Source organism: Lissotriton vulgaris, chromosome 2_1 (genome assembly GCF_964263255.1).
Source record: "Lissotriton vulgaris chromosome 2_1, aLisVul1.2, whole genome shotgun sequence".
Classification (NCBI taxonomy): domain Eukaryota; kingdom Metazoa; phylum Chordata; class Amphibia; order Caudata; family Salamandridae; genus Lissotriton; species Lissotriton vulgaris.
Genome location: NC_141687.1, coordinates 1,469,184,825 through 1,469,201,449, shown reverse-complemented (window position 1 = coordinate 1,469,201,449; position 16,625 = coordinate 1,469,184,825). Strand labels below are relative to the sequence as shown.

Sequence of the window (16,625 nt, the reverse complement as noted above, 5' to 3'; positions counted from 1 at the left end):
TTATTATTGCTTTGATAATTGTCCCCATGGTATTGTGTCGTTCAAACCCAGGCTGTCAGTATGTAACTTGAACACCCAACATTGCTCTTTTTCCAGTAGTGATTGTTCCAAGTTATCGCAATGTTTAACATGTTCCAGGATAACCCATTTCATGTCATTTGGAGTGTGTTGTTTTTCTAGGAAATGCGATGACATTTTAGTAGTGTTTCTTTTGCACCTGATGTTGCTGCGGTGTTCTACAATGCGTGTGCTAGCTTTCCTAGTGGTCATTCCTATGTAATGGAGGTTGCAGACGCATGTGATCATGTAAACCACAGCCAATGTGTTGCAATTCGTGTAATTGCGTATTTCCCATGTCATTTGGTTGTTCATAACCACTTGTTTTGTTTTAGTGGTCAAATGACATACGCTGCAATTGTTACAGGGATGGTGTCCATTTGGTAGTGTTTTCAAGGTCTTCTGTCCTTTCTCATCATTTCTAGGTCGAGTATGAACTAAAAAATTCCTTAGGTTTTTACCTTTTCTGTGGCTGAACATTGGTATCGGGATGTCCAAGTTGCCACTGTTCAGTATTCGCCAATTATTTTTTATTATCTTGGCGACTTTGTCAGACGCAATGTTGTAGGTGGTGATGCATATTGGTCTTTTATCAGATGATGGCTCCTATTTCTTCTTTGGTTCTAATAGAGCTTCTCTGCGTTTGCTGCCCGCTCTCTTCTTGGCTTTTGCAATGAGATTTTTTGGGTAATTCGGTGCCACAAGTTTCTCAGAGAGGTCCCTTGCTTGGATGTTATAATCCCTTTTCTCTGTGCAGTTGCGTCTTCGTCTTAAGAACTGCCCGAAGGGTACATTTTCCTTTAGTTGTCTCGGGTGGAAGCTGTCGTAAATTAGTAGGCAGTTCCTGGCTGTAGGTTTTGTATGGGTGGTTGTACTCAATATACCCTCTGTGGCTATGATGTTAAGGTCCAGGAAGACCAACTGGGATCTACTCATACAGTAAGTGAATTTCAGGAAGGGGTCCTGTAGGTTTAACCAGTCAATGAAATTCTTAGCTTTCTTCATAAGAAACATCAAATTACAAGTATTTTTCAAAGACAATCCTCTGACCAACCCCACTGACAGAGACACTAGCCTCCACAAAAAATCTACCTTTACACCACCAAAGGGATTATAACCCTCTTATAACCCCTTCCCCTGACATGCCCCGATGTAAGACCTCTAGGGACAGTTCAGTGGCCTCCCTCTGGGTGAAACCTTCCTTGTAGACATGAGTGGCAAGGATGAATCCTCTTCACAGTCCCCTGGGATCCCCGCTTCTCTCCTCATTATGCAAGACTGTATGGAAAAATTACATAACAACATCCTGCTGGAAATAGGTTCCCTCAAATCGGATTTTAAAAGCTGCATCCATGAGCTTTGTACCAACATCACCTTCATATGCGCAACTGGATGATCTGGAACATACAAATGACTCTCGTGTGGAGGATCAGGAGCTGATTTGGAGCCACATGGTTACTCTGGAAGAACAAGAGAACAAATTGCAGGCCAAGCAGAAGGACCTAGAGAACTGCAGCCACCCCAACATATTCCACATGCGGGTGTAGAGGGGGATGACATCACGACTTGCTCTGAGCCATCCAGGGGGGGACCCGAGGGTCAGCCACTCGTCCTGGGTAGGGCAAATCACATCACTGTTCTTGCGGGTTGCTCAGATGGCGCCCCTGACATCCTTACCAGGGTCCACTTCTTCCAGGATAAAGTGGCAATCCTATGAGAAACACGAGGAAAGGCTGACATTTTTTTCCACAGCCACACCATACAGACCTTTCAAGAGCTATCTCCGCTGCCACTTGAAAAGAGTAGAGACTTCAGGCCAGTGACTCAGAAACTACAGGACCTGGGCCTTAGATATCAATGGGCCCACCCTTTCGGACTCTTTTTTCAATGGATCGGCAAGCAACGCATGGTGAGATTGCTGGCAGAGGCTAAACGCTTACTGGGTCTGCCTGATAACTCCCTCCCCCACCCACCTAAATGACTGGGTCAACGGCATCCTGCTTGGCAGATGGTCCAAGGCCGAGGCCTTGATCGCCACTACAAAGCGAAAGCTCTACATGCTGCCAAAGAGGATATCATCTCACATCTGCATAACATGAAACAAGAATGCTAACAGACCTCCACTGATGCTACAAGCTAAATGCTGGACTCCAGGTCGAAAAAACGTTGAACATATGGAATGCCACTGCCTGTTAGTCTAATGTCCCTCACTTTCGCATGGTCCACGGATCTGGGTGCTTTTGCACATTTCCTACCAAGTCAGATATATTGCTCATACCAGCTACTGTCATTTACTACTACACCCTGCCATACGGGGTTTGGCAGCTGAGCCGCTGTCCCAGTTGTCAATTCCCCCGCCGTTACCAGGCTTCCCAAGGGTGGCACCTCTAAAGGGTCGGATGGGTTTTATTGCCCATCCACTGATGGAAAAGTCCATTTAGTTGGGCCCTATTGACCTGTTTGTTTCAACCTGGTTTACTCCCTTTTTTCTCCCTCCTCCTGACCATGCACCTCCTGTGATCTGGGGTGGAGGGCTGGACCCCAGTTGCTTTCCAGCTTGGGCCCAAGTGGAATCACCTTGCTTGCAGACACCACTGCCCACCTTCTCTAGGCCATGGGGTCCCTGACCAAGACTAAACTCTTGTCCCTAAATGTCAAATGGCTCAACTCCCCCAGCAAGAGGAAACACATCTGATGATCCCTCCTCCAGCAGGATTCAGATGGTATTTTTCTACAAGAAATGCACCTACTTAACGAAGATTGCCCTCCCATAGCCCACCCTTGGTAGCCCAGCCAATGCTGCGCATATACTGACCCAAAACACCGGGGGTTGCTAACCTCCTCAAGAAGTGTTTCTATCTACTCCAAGCGACTGAAGGTTTCCCAGGACACTGCAGGATTTGGGAGGGGGTGGGGGGCGGGGTTTGTTCGACCTGAGCTGTGCCCTTAGGGGGCTCCCCGTGAAAAAGACTCCAGGCCCGGATAGTCTACAAGTATCTTTTATAAGCTTTTCTTCCTCCCATTTAAAACAGCATCTGCTTGACTGCTACAACTCTTTCACGCATGTCACAGGCTCACGCCAAGGATGTCAGCAGCTGAGGTAATGCTCATCCCTAAGCTGGATAAAGACCCTACACTCTTATTGGCCAATCACAATACTGAACACAGATACCAAGCTATATAACAAATTGTTGGCTAACCGTCTGGAAATCCTGCTGCCAGGGTAGATTGACCCTAACCAGGTCGGCTTTATCAAACAAAGACAGGGTGTGTCTCGCTCATCTGGTTGAGAAAGTCAGGGCTCACAATACCTTTGCCTGCCTTCTCTCCCTCGATCAAGAGAAGGCGTTTGATCAAGTCAGTTTGGTCATTTTACACACAGTCCTATACAAGATTGGTCGGGCGCCACAATGATTAGCAAAATTATGATCCCTTACATTGCACCTACAGCTACCATCCGAGTACTGTTACTGGCACCAATGGAGGTAGAAACTTCTCTTCCCGCTGTGATCTAGTGCCTTTGTACATTTGAGGCAGTCTCGAGCTACAAGATCAATATGTCCAAATCCCACATACTCAACCTCAAAAGGTTCCGTGTCTAGCGGAGCTTGCCCCTTCAAATGGCCTTTGCTCTCTATACAGAACCGTGGACTTACCATTATCTCTTTTTTACAGACTTGGTCCAGTGCTACCTGGACACTGCTTCGCAGGGCCATATCGGAGGACCTGCGCAGATAGAAACCATATCCTGGTTGGGTCGTATAAATATGATGAAGATGAATATGCTCCCGCTCTGGTTATGTTTATTCCAGTCACTCCCTACATCTCTCCGATCCTTCTTCTGGAAGCGAAAACAACCCTGCATTTTGAATATTTTCCTGATGCTACCCCGAAACAGCAGGGGGCCTTGTAGGCCCTAACTTTTTATACTATTATTGGGCTATGCAACTGTACTTTATCCCTGAGTTTGGTGGTCATGGAAAGTGAAAAGAATTGGCTACATACTTGGCGTCCATGGCTGGTACAGGCCTCAAAATCTAGGAAGATTGGCGATAGGGAGAGGCCTTACCTCCTTTCCCTCCCTGAACACCCCAATTGCCCGTAACCTGGACGTTACATCAGCCCTCCCCCAGGCTCTTTCTAAGACTGGGAAAAGAGTTATTGTGGGATTCTGCAGGATCTATTCCAGGGGTCGACAATCAAACCACTTGAGCAATGTAAATGCATATTTACTGTTTCCGATATCTCCCCCATCAGTTCCTCCAACTTCGTCACTGGGCTCTATTCCCCAACAATGCTGCAGGTGCCACTCAATCGCTCACCCATTTGAAACCTTATTGCGAGACTTTGAAGGATCCACATGTCTTATTTTTAAAATGTATATGTTGTAAATAGAAGCTGGAGCCTTGTATCATGTAGGTTACTTTATTCAAGTCTTCAGGATGTTAAATCATAAGTTACAAAGAAGACCACCAGGAGTGACTAGCTTGCCACTCGGCCTGCCTGGTTCCAACTGCCAGTTGTCACCAGGACCAGCCCCAAACACTCCATGATGTCACCCAAGGTTCCAGTGGTGACATCATGTGAGTGACCATGAAATCCCCAGAGATAGAAAGAAGATAAGCCAAATACAACACATCTCCTTTCTTTGGAGAAATCAACAAGATGGAAATACAATAGATAAAATTAACATGTGTGTACACATCCATATGAAAGTACACATAGCATCCATTCCACCGATGGAAAACAAACCCATCCCAAACAGTTACAAACACAGGTCAATGACAACACATCCTAAACATAACTAGCCCCAAGACCCATCCCCTTACCTTGGGAAACACACAAATACAAACTAAATTAGACGAAAAATAGTGGAGACCACTCCGCTCCGTAACGGGGTACAACCCTCCCCGTGAACTACGCCTTGCAACCATTGCTCCGCCCCCAATTCCCATATGGAGTACACACCACTCTTAAATTTAAAAACCAGACTCTGTACCGTAACGGGTTATTTCTCACCCCGTGAACCATAACTGTCCCAAAACCATAGATGAGACAGGGTACACTTCTTTTAAAAAGAAGTACAGAAGTTTATAACTCCCAACACTCAATCACACATGTAAACCATGTATACAAATTTGAAAAGCAACCCCTCCTATAATAAACTGTACAGGGCCTTCCAGACCCCAAAACAACAAGCTATAGATGTACACCACCCTGTAGGTGCACAATAATACAACACTTGCCGCTCACACACCACCTGAAAATACCCTGCGTAGCTCACAGCAGTCCAAACACAAAACTATGCAGGTACTCACTGTACACGCCATTAGCTTACAACCAACCATTAAAAAAAAAAAAAAAACACTCTCTTCCCTTAGACATGCACTCACTAATCACCACCCCCCAGAAAGCACCAGACATACACTACAAATGACCAGCATACATAATGTTAAATAAAGTCTTATGCTCCGGTGAGCGGTCTCTCACCCGAGTTCTTCCTCAAGGTTCTCCTCAGTAGAAGGAAACGCTGTAAATATGGCAAGATTCGCGACGTCCTCCATAAAAACAGCATTCCGATAATACTTCCCTCATCATCAGGGTTTCATCAGGGCTTAACTTCCATGTCCCATCCAGAATGTTTGTGCCAGCGTTGGATTAAAACGACCATCATGAGCTCATTTAATTCCCCTGCAATGTAGTTGATTTACGCATTCTTCAAAGGTAACATATGCCACAGAACTAACTGTAACGCGATGTCCATTGCGTCAGCACAAAACGGCAATATTTTCTGCCCACGAACCATTTGCCTCACATAAGAAACAAAAGACGTTTCCATGGTGACGATATTGCGTAGGGCTGAGCGGCTCTCGGCACGTCGCTGCTCTAAACGTGCAAGCGCGGAATGAAATGAGAACACCCCAACGTCATAAAGAGCTTCACCGGGAAGGTAAGCTACACGCATTTCTTATATTCAAAAAAACAGACAGTTGAAATTTCCATGGCGCACTTCGCAAAGTCAGCTGAAGTAATCATGGCACATCTTGCAATGTCAATGAGAAACATTTCCAAAGTACGTACAGACAGCTTCCGCAAGACTCCGCTCAGTCTAAAAACACATGCGCTGTGTGCTCCTCAGTCAGACAGCTCCAACAGCTTTTAAGAATAAGCGCTGCATGCACTCCACACTCTGACAATTCAACTGCTTAATAAATATGTGCTGCATGTTGAAGGCTTTTGAAATGTGAAATGTTACAGTTTCCAAACACATGCGCTGCGTGTTCTTAACCTTGACAATTTCCAACAGCTGTGAAGGAAATGGGTTGCGTGTTCTGCAGTTTGAAAGCTGAGATCGCTTTTAACACTTTAGCTGCGTATTGTACATTTTGAAGTGTTCCAGGCACACGATCCGCCGCGCAGCTCACTCCCAATTCATGCAAGTTTAAGAAGTGACAGCTGAATTCAATTCTCGTTCTTCACACCCCCACGGTGCCTTTCAACTCAGCCACTTGATAACAGACAGCAATTACAGCGCTGAACAGTCCCAAAAATTGCTGGATCCCAATTAGTACGCTTGGTGAATTAAGTTAAACATCAGCCTTCCAAACAAGTGAACTTCAGCAAGTCTCACACAATATTAAGCAGAATTACACCCTGGGTTTGCAGGCCGTCCGATTACACAGGACACTGGTGGGACTTACCAGGGTGGATGTCTTGTCTTCTGCTTCAAACTTCAATTTAAAAGTTCTTTAATTTAAAAGTTCTTGAGCTGTTCCATAATACTTGCTTTTGCTTTGCGCTGAGGGTTCTTTTCTCCTTGTTTCCGTTTCTTGTACCTTGTAAATACGCTCCAAAATTTCTCAAAGTCGCCAAAAATGTTGTAAATAGAAGCTGGAGCCTTGTATCATGTAGGTTACTTTATTCAAGTCTTCAGGATGTTAAATCATAAGTTACAAAGAAGACCACCAGGAGTGACTAGCTTGCCACTCGGCCTGCCTGGTTCCAACTGCCAGTTGTCACCAGGACCAGCCCCAAACACTCCATGATGTCACCCAAGGTTCCAGTGGTGACATCATGTGAGTGACCATGAAATCCCCAGAGATAGAAAGAAGATAAGCCGAATACAACAGTATAGTGTTCTACAACAGTCCCTCCTACTTCCCTGTCACCTCTACCAAACTAAATGAGAATTGGATAGTACCCTGGGCAGCTCCCAGAAACAGAGGGAAGTCCTTTGGCGCGAGATTCCTAAGACTCACAGAAGCACCTCACAACAAGAATCAGCATATAAACTAATGGTACAATGATACTATGGCTCTGAAAGTTTAAACACTGTATTCCCTGCATCCCCAGCTACTTGTTGGAGATGTGGCACACAGGTCTGGGACTTTCAGCATATATGGTGGTTGTGTTGCACAAGTTACTACTTGTGTAACGATATATCTGTAAGAGACATTAGTTAGTGATAGATTCCTTACCTTAGAATATCCAAAGGCGTCAGACTGGATCCGGAATTTTTTTGCGTAGCAGTACCCATGCGCGTCGGTAGGCGTCGTCTGCGGCTCCGCGTCCGTCGTCGGCGTCGTGGGTGCCGAGATGACGTCATCGGAGTACTTAGACGCCGCCTCAGCGTGCTGGCGTCAGTTCTTATACACAGCTTTTCCGCGCCAGAAACGCAGAGCCATGATAAAAACCAACACTGGTGCCATGAAAATAGGGCCCTCAAGGGGATGATATTGGTTCGCAGAACGGGGAGGATGGGTGGGTCGGTAAGGAATCTATCACTAACTAATGTCTCTTACAGATATATCGTTACACAAGTAGTAACTTGTGCATCTGAAAGAGACACGTTAGTGATAGATTCCTTACCTTAGAATAGATACCCCAGCAATACCAACCCCGGTGGTGGGTCTGCGAACCAATAATCACACCAGAAAGTCTTGGAGGACGGAACGGCCAAAGAAGCCATCCCTCCGGACTTGGCTGTCCAGGCAGTAGTGTCTTGCGAATGTGTGCAGCGAAGCCTACATAGCTGCCTGACAAATGTCCTGCAAGGGGACTCCCCGGCCCAGGGCAGTAGCAGTTGCCGTGGCCCGAGTGGAATGGGCCCTCAGCCCAACAGGGGGTTCCTTTATAGCTAAGGAGTAGCATGCCTGGATACACAACACGATCCACCGAGAGATGGTCCATTTGTGCACCACCCTTCCCTTCTTAGCGCCCGCGTAACCAACAAAGAGTTGGTCATCCACCCGGAACTGGCGTGTGCGATCCAAGTAGAATGAGAGCGCACGTTTTGGGTCCAGACGGTGGAGCCGCTCTTCCTCTTTCGAGGGATGCGGAGGCGGAAAGAAGGTGGGCAAGGTGATGGACTGCCCGATGTGGAAGGCTGTGACTACCTTGGGCAGGAAAGAGGGTCTTGTCCGCAATACAACCTTGTACGGATGGACAGAAAGGAATGGAGGTTTGGAAGAAAGAGCCTGGAGCTCACTCACTCTCCTGGCAAAGGTGATGGCAACCAGGAAAGCAGTCTTCAGAGTAAGAAGGCAGAGAGGACAGTTATGAAGTGGCTCAAAGGGAGCGCACATCAGGTAAGTCAGTACAAGGTTCAAGTCCCACTGGGGCATCATGAATGGAACAGGAGGGAACATGTGTGTGATCCCCTTCAAAAACCTATTTACAATGGGGGACTTGAACAAAGAAGGTTGATCAGGTAGCCTTAAGAAGGCGGAAAGGGCAGAAAGGTAGCCCTTGAGAGTGCCCAGAGCAGAGCCCTGCTGGGCAAGAGAAAGAAGGAAGAGGAGAACCTCAGAAAGGGGGGCAGAGAGTGGATCCACAGCCTTTGCTGTGCACCATGCCACAAATTTGTTCCACCTGCAGGCGTATACCGATTTCGTGGAGGGACGCCTGGCTGCCAGAATGACATTACAGACTTCAGGAGGCAAGTCAAATGGCCTCAACTGTCGCTGCTCAATCTCCAAGCTTGTAGGTGGAGACTGAACAGGTTCGGGTGGAGGACCGTCCCCTGAAACCTCCCGAGTCTCTGCAGTCACCTCCTCAGTCTCTACAGACACCCCCTCAGACTGTGAAGACACCTCCTCAGTCTCTGCAGAGCCTCCTCAGTCTCTAAAGATACCCCCTCAGTCTCTGCAGACATCTCCTCAGTCTCTACAGACACCCCCTCAGACTCTGCAGACACCTCAGTCTCTGCAGAGCCTCCTCAGTCTCTGCAGACACCTCCTCGGTCTCTGCAAACACCTCCTCTGTCTTTGCAAACACCCCCTCAGTTTCTGCAGAGCCTCTCCAGTCGCTGCAGACACCTCCTCAGTCTCTGCAGACACCTCCTCAGTTTCTGCAGACACCTCCTCAGTCTCTGCAGACACCTCCTCAGTCTCTGCCGACACCTCCTCAGTCTCTGCAGACACCTCCTCAGTCTTTGCAGACACCTCCTTAGTCTTTGCAGACACCTCCTCAGTCTTTGCAGACACCTCCTCGGCCTCTGCAAACACCCCCTCAGTTTCTGCACAGCCTCCAGTCGCTGCAGACACCTCCTCGGTCTCTGCAGACACCTGCTCAGTCTCTGCAGACACCTCCTGAGTCTCTGCAGACACCTCTACAGACACCCCCTCAGATTCTGCAGACACCTCCTCAATCTCTGCATACACCTCTTCAGTCTCTACAGCCACCTCCTCAGTCTCTACAGACACGCCCTCCGATTCTGCAGACACCTCCTCAGTCTCTGCAGAAACCTCCTCAGTCTCTGCAGACACCTCCTCAGTCTCCACAGACACCCCCTCAGATTCTGCAGACACCTCCTCAGTCTCTGCATACACCTCCTCATACTCTGCAGAGCCTCCTTAGTGACATTTCTGGTGGCTTAGGCCGTTGTTTTAACAAACTAGGAAAAAACTGTTTGACAGAAATGGATCTTCTCCGTTATGGATTCCAGGACCAACACTTGGGTGTGTGTGGGTGAAGCCCGGTGTTGCCATTCTCTTGCTAAGCGTGGTGGTTGTGTACTGCTTTAAGCTTGGCGCATGCAGGAAGTAAGGCACTTTGTGGTTTTATGTAGTTTGAGGGTAGAGAGTTGTAATATACCTCGCGTGCAACATCTAACTGGCTCCAGAATGCTCTCTCCCCTGACCTTCGGTGTACCGTGAAGGGCCGGCGTGAACTGGACCTCTAAGTTCCCCTCTAGTCACGCTCCCGCCATTGCTTGTTTCGACCTTTTAAAATGTGACATCGATGATGCACTTAGCACGATCGCCGTGAGCGGCAGCGCCTGGGGCCTTAGTTCATATGACGTTTATTTGTCGAGGTGAATATAAAAATATTGTCTTTGGAGTTTTTTGCTTTCGGCGCGAGTTACCTCCATCAGTCAGGCGGTACATGAAAGACCCAGGCATATTTGCCATGGTGTGGACAGGGTTGCCCAAAAGCTTAGCGATGCCGGACGCCCCTCCCCTTTCCGATTTCCCGGCTTGGAGTTAAAACCTTGTTGGCGGCCGACCCTCCCCCACTTAATGCTTGACATGCCATGCGTTCTGGCCAGATCCCTTCACTGTTGCTCCTTTTTACTTCAAAAACAGACTTTTCCTTAGATTTTTGCTGACTGTGTTGGTATCCGTGCAATTAAATGCTATACCACAAACCATTATTAGCACAAAATGCAACTTTAAAAAGGTTTGTAACATCATATGCCAAGTAATTCCTATGGAAATACACTAACCTAATTAATAAAACTAATGCATGAAAAATTCTGATCTCCGCTGTCCTTAAACTACCCCAAAGTATATATATTATTTATTATATTATACTCTTGGTGTGTGTGTGTGGCTCTGGGTGTGTGTGTGGCTCTGGGTGTGTGTGTGGCTCTGGGTGTGTGTGTGGCTCTGGGTGTGTGTGTGTGTGTGTGTGTGTGTGTGGCTCTGTGTGTGTGTGTGTGTGTGTGGCTCTGGGTGTGTGTGTGTGTGGCTCTGGGTGGGTGGGTGTGTGGCTCTGGGTGTGTGTGTGTGTGTGTGTGTGTGGGGGGGGCTCTGGGTGGGTGGGTGTGTGTGTGGGGCTCTGGGTGTGTGTGTGTGGCTCTGTATGTGTGTGGCTCTGGGTGTGTGTGGCTCTAGGTGTGGCTGGCTCTGGGTGTGTGTGGCTGGCTCTGGATGTGTGTGGCTGGCTCTGGGTGTGTGTGTGTGGCTCTGATTGTGTGTGTGTGTGGTAGTAATTGCTGTCTGCTGAGGTCGTTCGAAGGGTACAATAGGTCTCACATTTGCGAGAGATTAAGCTATTGGCAATGTAAATGACAATGCCATTTATTTATCTGTTTTCAAAACCAACACATAAATACAAATTTTGTCATTTACAATGCCAATAGCTCTAACTTTTCCAAAGGCAAAACCGTTGCATTGTAAATGCTTGTTTTTAATGTAACGGCACTCGGGTAAGCAATTAATACTCACGTGTGGTACTGGAAATCCTTTCTCTATCACAGTCGAGGGGGTTCATTGAAAACGTCTTCACTTCGCTTTTAATGTTGAATGAAACAAATGGTTCTTCATCAGCATGCCCTGGTAAAAAAAATAAAGTGCTATAAAAGTCCAGGGTTGAAACAAATGTACATTTTGTCAGTTTGTGATGTAATAATACATGTTTTATAAAAACATAACCTGTATGAGAATGGGTGAAAAATTGCATCGGTCTTTTGTGTAGTAGTGACAGGAAGGAGGAGATGAACAGTAAATATTTCCATCTTAGGGGAATGTTGATATCTCTAATTGCTCCTACTTTAGACTCACTGGTCTTCTATCGGAAAGAATTCTCAATGGGGGTGTATCCTGGTCTCACACTCCACAGTATTGCGTACATAGATATTGGTGTAATAGTGCGGCCACAAAAATACTCCGGTACGCCGGGCTGCTTATGTTTTTTTCGATTTCGTTTGGACGATTGGACACCCATGTGTAAGAAAATAGGGATTACTGTAGGCAAACAGCACCTGCCCATGTTTTGGGTGCAGACGCACACCTCGTTTTGTACAGGTAATTAACAACAGGTGTGGTAAATGCCGAAGCAAAATCTAGAGCCAGGACACTGGAGCCTCCTTGTCACCGGTTCACATTCCCTGTGTATCAACTCTACTTTTAATCAATTGCAGTATTAGACAGATGTGCATTGTCATCATTAATCCAACTCCTGGCTAAACTATTTCTCTAAATGTGCTGCTACCATTTACTCTCATTATTGTCTTTTTTGGTAGCAGTCAGATTTTATTTAACATTGCAGGCATTTTTGCTTTTTCAAATGTCTTTGCTTCATGATAAAATTCATAGCATAAAACTGAATATAAGAGACTGACAGATTTGGCTTGCTCATGGTTGACAGCCTGCCCATTATTACTGGTTAAACCTAGTTTAATGTATTAGTTCTTGTTCTTAAATCCAGTTTAACAAGTTTTTTAAAAACTTTATTAATATTCTTTAGTCATCCAACAATGTAGCAACAAGAAAACATCTGTTCTTGCCTACACATTAAGTGATTCCCCACAAAGCACTCAGTTAATTTTACATATCGAGCCTCATAAGTATTTTCCCGGCATAATGTTGACCCATTTGGTTGTCTCATAACTGCTTAACCCCTTCGACTCTGATGACGAGCTCAGTTCGTCATGAAGTACACCTCTCGTACGCTCATGATGAGCTGAGCTCGTCATGAACCGCGGGATTTACGAATCTTCAGCGCACAGCGGGAAAATGCGCCGCACCGAAGCTGCTCGGTAAACATATGATCACAGATAAAACGGACGGCAAGTATTGCATCGTTTAGACAACTCAAACACTTACATGCACACAGGCATGCAGGTGCACATGCTCAAAAATATGATTATGCTGCTTTGTCAACAACATAAATAAGTTCACTGATTGGCTCCACCAATTTCACCTATCGGTGAAATCTCTACTCTGGCGTAAATGTTCACTTAGCAAGGATATCAAATTATAGATGTGTAATCGTGAATAACGGAGATGTTTTTCACTGAGGGATTCTGAGTGACATTAAATAGTCAAATAGAGAGAGGCTGGAGTTCTCCTTGAACCCAAGGTTAAAATCATTCCCATAATTCATGTTTTACCCGTACCCATGTATAATTGTATACTATGTATGGCCCCCAGCATGCTTTGCAGGAGCAAAAAAGTAATTCAGGAGCCATAACATGGCCTCTTCTTCCCATCCCAAATAAAAACAAGCTCTGGCATAGCCAATAGGTCTCGCCTTTGGGACCTTATGTGTTCAGCCACAACGTTTGGCTATGTTGTAGAGCATTGTGGCTGCTGTGCATTATGTTGAAAAGTTATAGCAAAAAGTGTTAAGCATTTTTGTTACCTTTATACAAACGAAGCCAACATTATATAAAACTGAGAAACCAGATTAAAAAAAATGTTCAACATAAAAAATGTCTTCTAGTTTTTGTTGTACTTGCACTGCTGGCAACTTCTTCCTGCCTGTCCTCATGCTTGTTTGCTATAATTTTTTTTGTTATGGGGGAGCGGGACATAAATAACGGGGGAGTGGAGGTTGGAAAACTAATTTAATTAGAACATGAGCAGCGGACGGACGCTAGGGGAGAATCAACAGATGCCAGATTCCAAGGGCGGACTGATGTGATGCTTAGGTGGTGCGCTGATGCAAAATGGTGGTGGTGAATGATGTTTGGTGCTCAGGTGGTGACACTATATGATGTGGATTGGAGGTACATTGTGGATTGTGGAGTTGTGGAGCTGAAATATGTTGTTCAGTGTGCAATTATGCGGAGTGTATTGGAAATGTGTGGAGAAGAATTGTGTGGCCTGGAACTGTGGTATTGAGTGAAATTATGCTTTGTGAAATTGTGTAATGGTATGGAGTGCATTTATGTTGATTGGTGGTATGTGGCATAGAGGGCATTTATGTGGAGTGTATTTATGTTGCATTGAGTACAGTGCAATTATGTGGCATATAATCATGTGGCACGGAGTGGTATTATGTGGAGTGTATTTATGTTGAACTGAGTAGAGAGTAATTATGTGGCGTGTGATTATGTGGTACTGAGTGGTATGTGGAGTGTATTTATGTTGAATTGAGTTGAGTGTAATTAGGTGGCGTGTACCTATGTCGCACTGAGTGGTATTTTGTGGAGTGTATTTATGTTGCATTGAGTAGAGTGTAATTATATGGCGTCTACTTATGTGCCACAGTGGTATTATGTGGAGTGTATTTATGTTGCATTGAATAGAGTGTAATTATGTGACGTGTAATTATGTGGTGCTGAGTGTTATTATGTTGAGTTTATCCATGTTGCATTGAGTAAAGTGTAAATATGTGGCATGTAATTATGTGGCACTGAGTGGTATTATATGGAGTGTATTTATGTTGCATTGAGTAGAGTGTAATTATGTTGCTTGTAATTATGCGGTACTGAGTGGTATGTGGGGTATAGTTGTTGCATTGAGTAGAGTGTAATTATGTGGTGTGTAACTATGTCACACTGAGTGGTATTATGTGGAGTGCATTTATGTTGCATTGAGTATAGTGTAATTATGTGGCGTGTAATTATGTGGCACAGTGTTATTATGTGGAGTGTATTTATGTTGCATTGAATAGAGTGTAATTGTGACGTGTGATTATGTGGTACTGAGTGGTATTATGTGGAGAGTATTTATGTTGCATTGCGTAGAGTGTAATTATGTGGCTTGTAATTATGTGGCACTGAGTGGTATTATGGGGAGTGTATGTTGTATTCAGTAGAGTGCAATCATGTGGGATGTAATTATGTGGCACTGAGTGGTATTATGTGTAGCGTATTTACGTTGCATTGAGTAGAGTTTAATTATGTGGCACTGAGTGGTATTATGGGGACTGTATGTTGTATTCAGTAGAGTGTAATTATGTGGCACTGAGTGGTATATTTGGCGTGTATGTTGCATTAAGTGCAGTGCAATTATGTAGCACATAATTACGTGGCACTGAGTGGTATTGTGTGGAGTGTATGTTGCATTCAGTAGAGTGTAATTATGTGGCGTGTAAATATGTGGCCCTGAGTGGTATTATACGGAGTGTATTTATGTTGCATTGAGTAGAGTGTACTTATTATAATTGTATATATAAAAATATGTAAAAAGTGCATTTGTTATATTTGTTCTGATGTGAAAGGCTCTATATTTAATTGTTTTTTAGCATACTATTCTTCTTTTCAATAACCATGTTTCTGGCAGCCTTAAGGTAGGTAATTTCTATTTAACACAACATTGCTGCTTCTCCAGCTTCAGTTTCCATGGTTTCCGCTAACACCATATGCTACCAACCACATATCTCAGCCAGGTGATTATGAGAAGCAGCCCTTCTGAAATATTTCAATTAAGAGTAGGGGTATGTGTCGCATGCAAACGGGGTCCACCTGAGTAACAAGTCCATGAGCTATAGACGATGCTGTCAACACTACACTTGAACGCACATTCGACAGAGAATGTGTGTTATGCAACCTGTGATTGGGGTGCCTATGAGAGAATTCGTAAGAGCGTATACAAACAGGTCAAGTATGGCGGCAGCCTCCACACACTGCCTTAACAGTACACTGCAAACCCAGTCCTGTGATGAGAAAAGGTAGGTTTGCCTAAGTTCAAGTTCAAGTTCAGGAATTTGTATAGCGCACTACTCACCCAGAGGGTCTCAAGGCGCTTGTGGGAGGGGGTGCATTATTTATCGAATAGCCAGGTTTTAAGTTCCTTTCTGAAGGAAATGTGGTTCTGTGTGAGACGGAGGTGAGTGGGGATAGAATTCCAGGTCTTGGCCACCAGGTAGGAGAAGGATCTTCCTCCCATGGTGGGTCTGTGGATGCGTGGAACTGCGGCGAGCGCTTGATTGGAGGAGTGTATTTATGTTGCATTGAGTACAGTGCAATTATGTGGCGTATAATCATGTGGCACGGAGTGGTATTATGTGGAGTGTATTTATGTTGAACTGAGTAGAGAGTAATTATGTGGCGTGTGATTATGTGGTACACTCCGCCCTGGAGCAGCTGCGTTACAGCAAGTCCCAGTAATAACGTCTCTATAATACATTCAATGAGTAGGTAACAAACACGTCACCTAGCGTGGGTGACTTTGCATCACATATGACTAAGCTCAAGTCTGATGGTATTAAAAGTCCTGCTGAAATCTATAGTGGCTTGTTAAGACACACTTTTGACTACAGTTCCCCTTATGCCATATTATCATTCAAAATCTCTCAGAGAACAAAATGCAATTATATAAACATGCCTCAGCTTTGGTTCTGGTTTTGAGTTACGTGCGGGGGAGCTCAAAGGGTACTTTCACACAGCAACTTGACCTGGCCAGACCGTCTCAGCTTCCCAGTGGCTCTACCCTTCAGCAGCAGTCTGCTCCCACACACACCTTGCTGATACTTATTAGCCGATTCAAAAAAGGGGGTGGTGATGAACAGAGTCTGAATTAAGCAGACCACTCTTACCCAGTCCAAAGATCAGGGCTTGATCCATCACCGTTTTTTAGCTCACTGCACCATCCCAGCTCAGAACCTGGCTACAT

General features: G+C 45.3%; 1 protein-coding gene across 2 annotated transcripts in view; it reads right to left on the bottom strand.

Annotated features, from left to right (window-relative positions):
• The window catches only part of LOC147732780 (uncharacterized), a 635,036-nt gene that overhangs the window by 112,329 nt on the left and 506,082 nt on the right, over window positions 1-16,625 (bottom strand). For both annotated transcript variants that reach the window (XM_086957331.1, XM_086957332.1), the window contains exon 7: window positions 11,508-11,615. In XM_086957331.1, coding sequence (XP_086813457.1) covers window positions 11,508-11,615 — 108 coding nt within the window. The remainder of the gene's footprint in view (window positions 1-11,507; window positions 11,616-16,625) is intronic.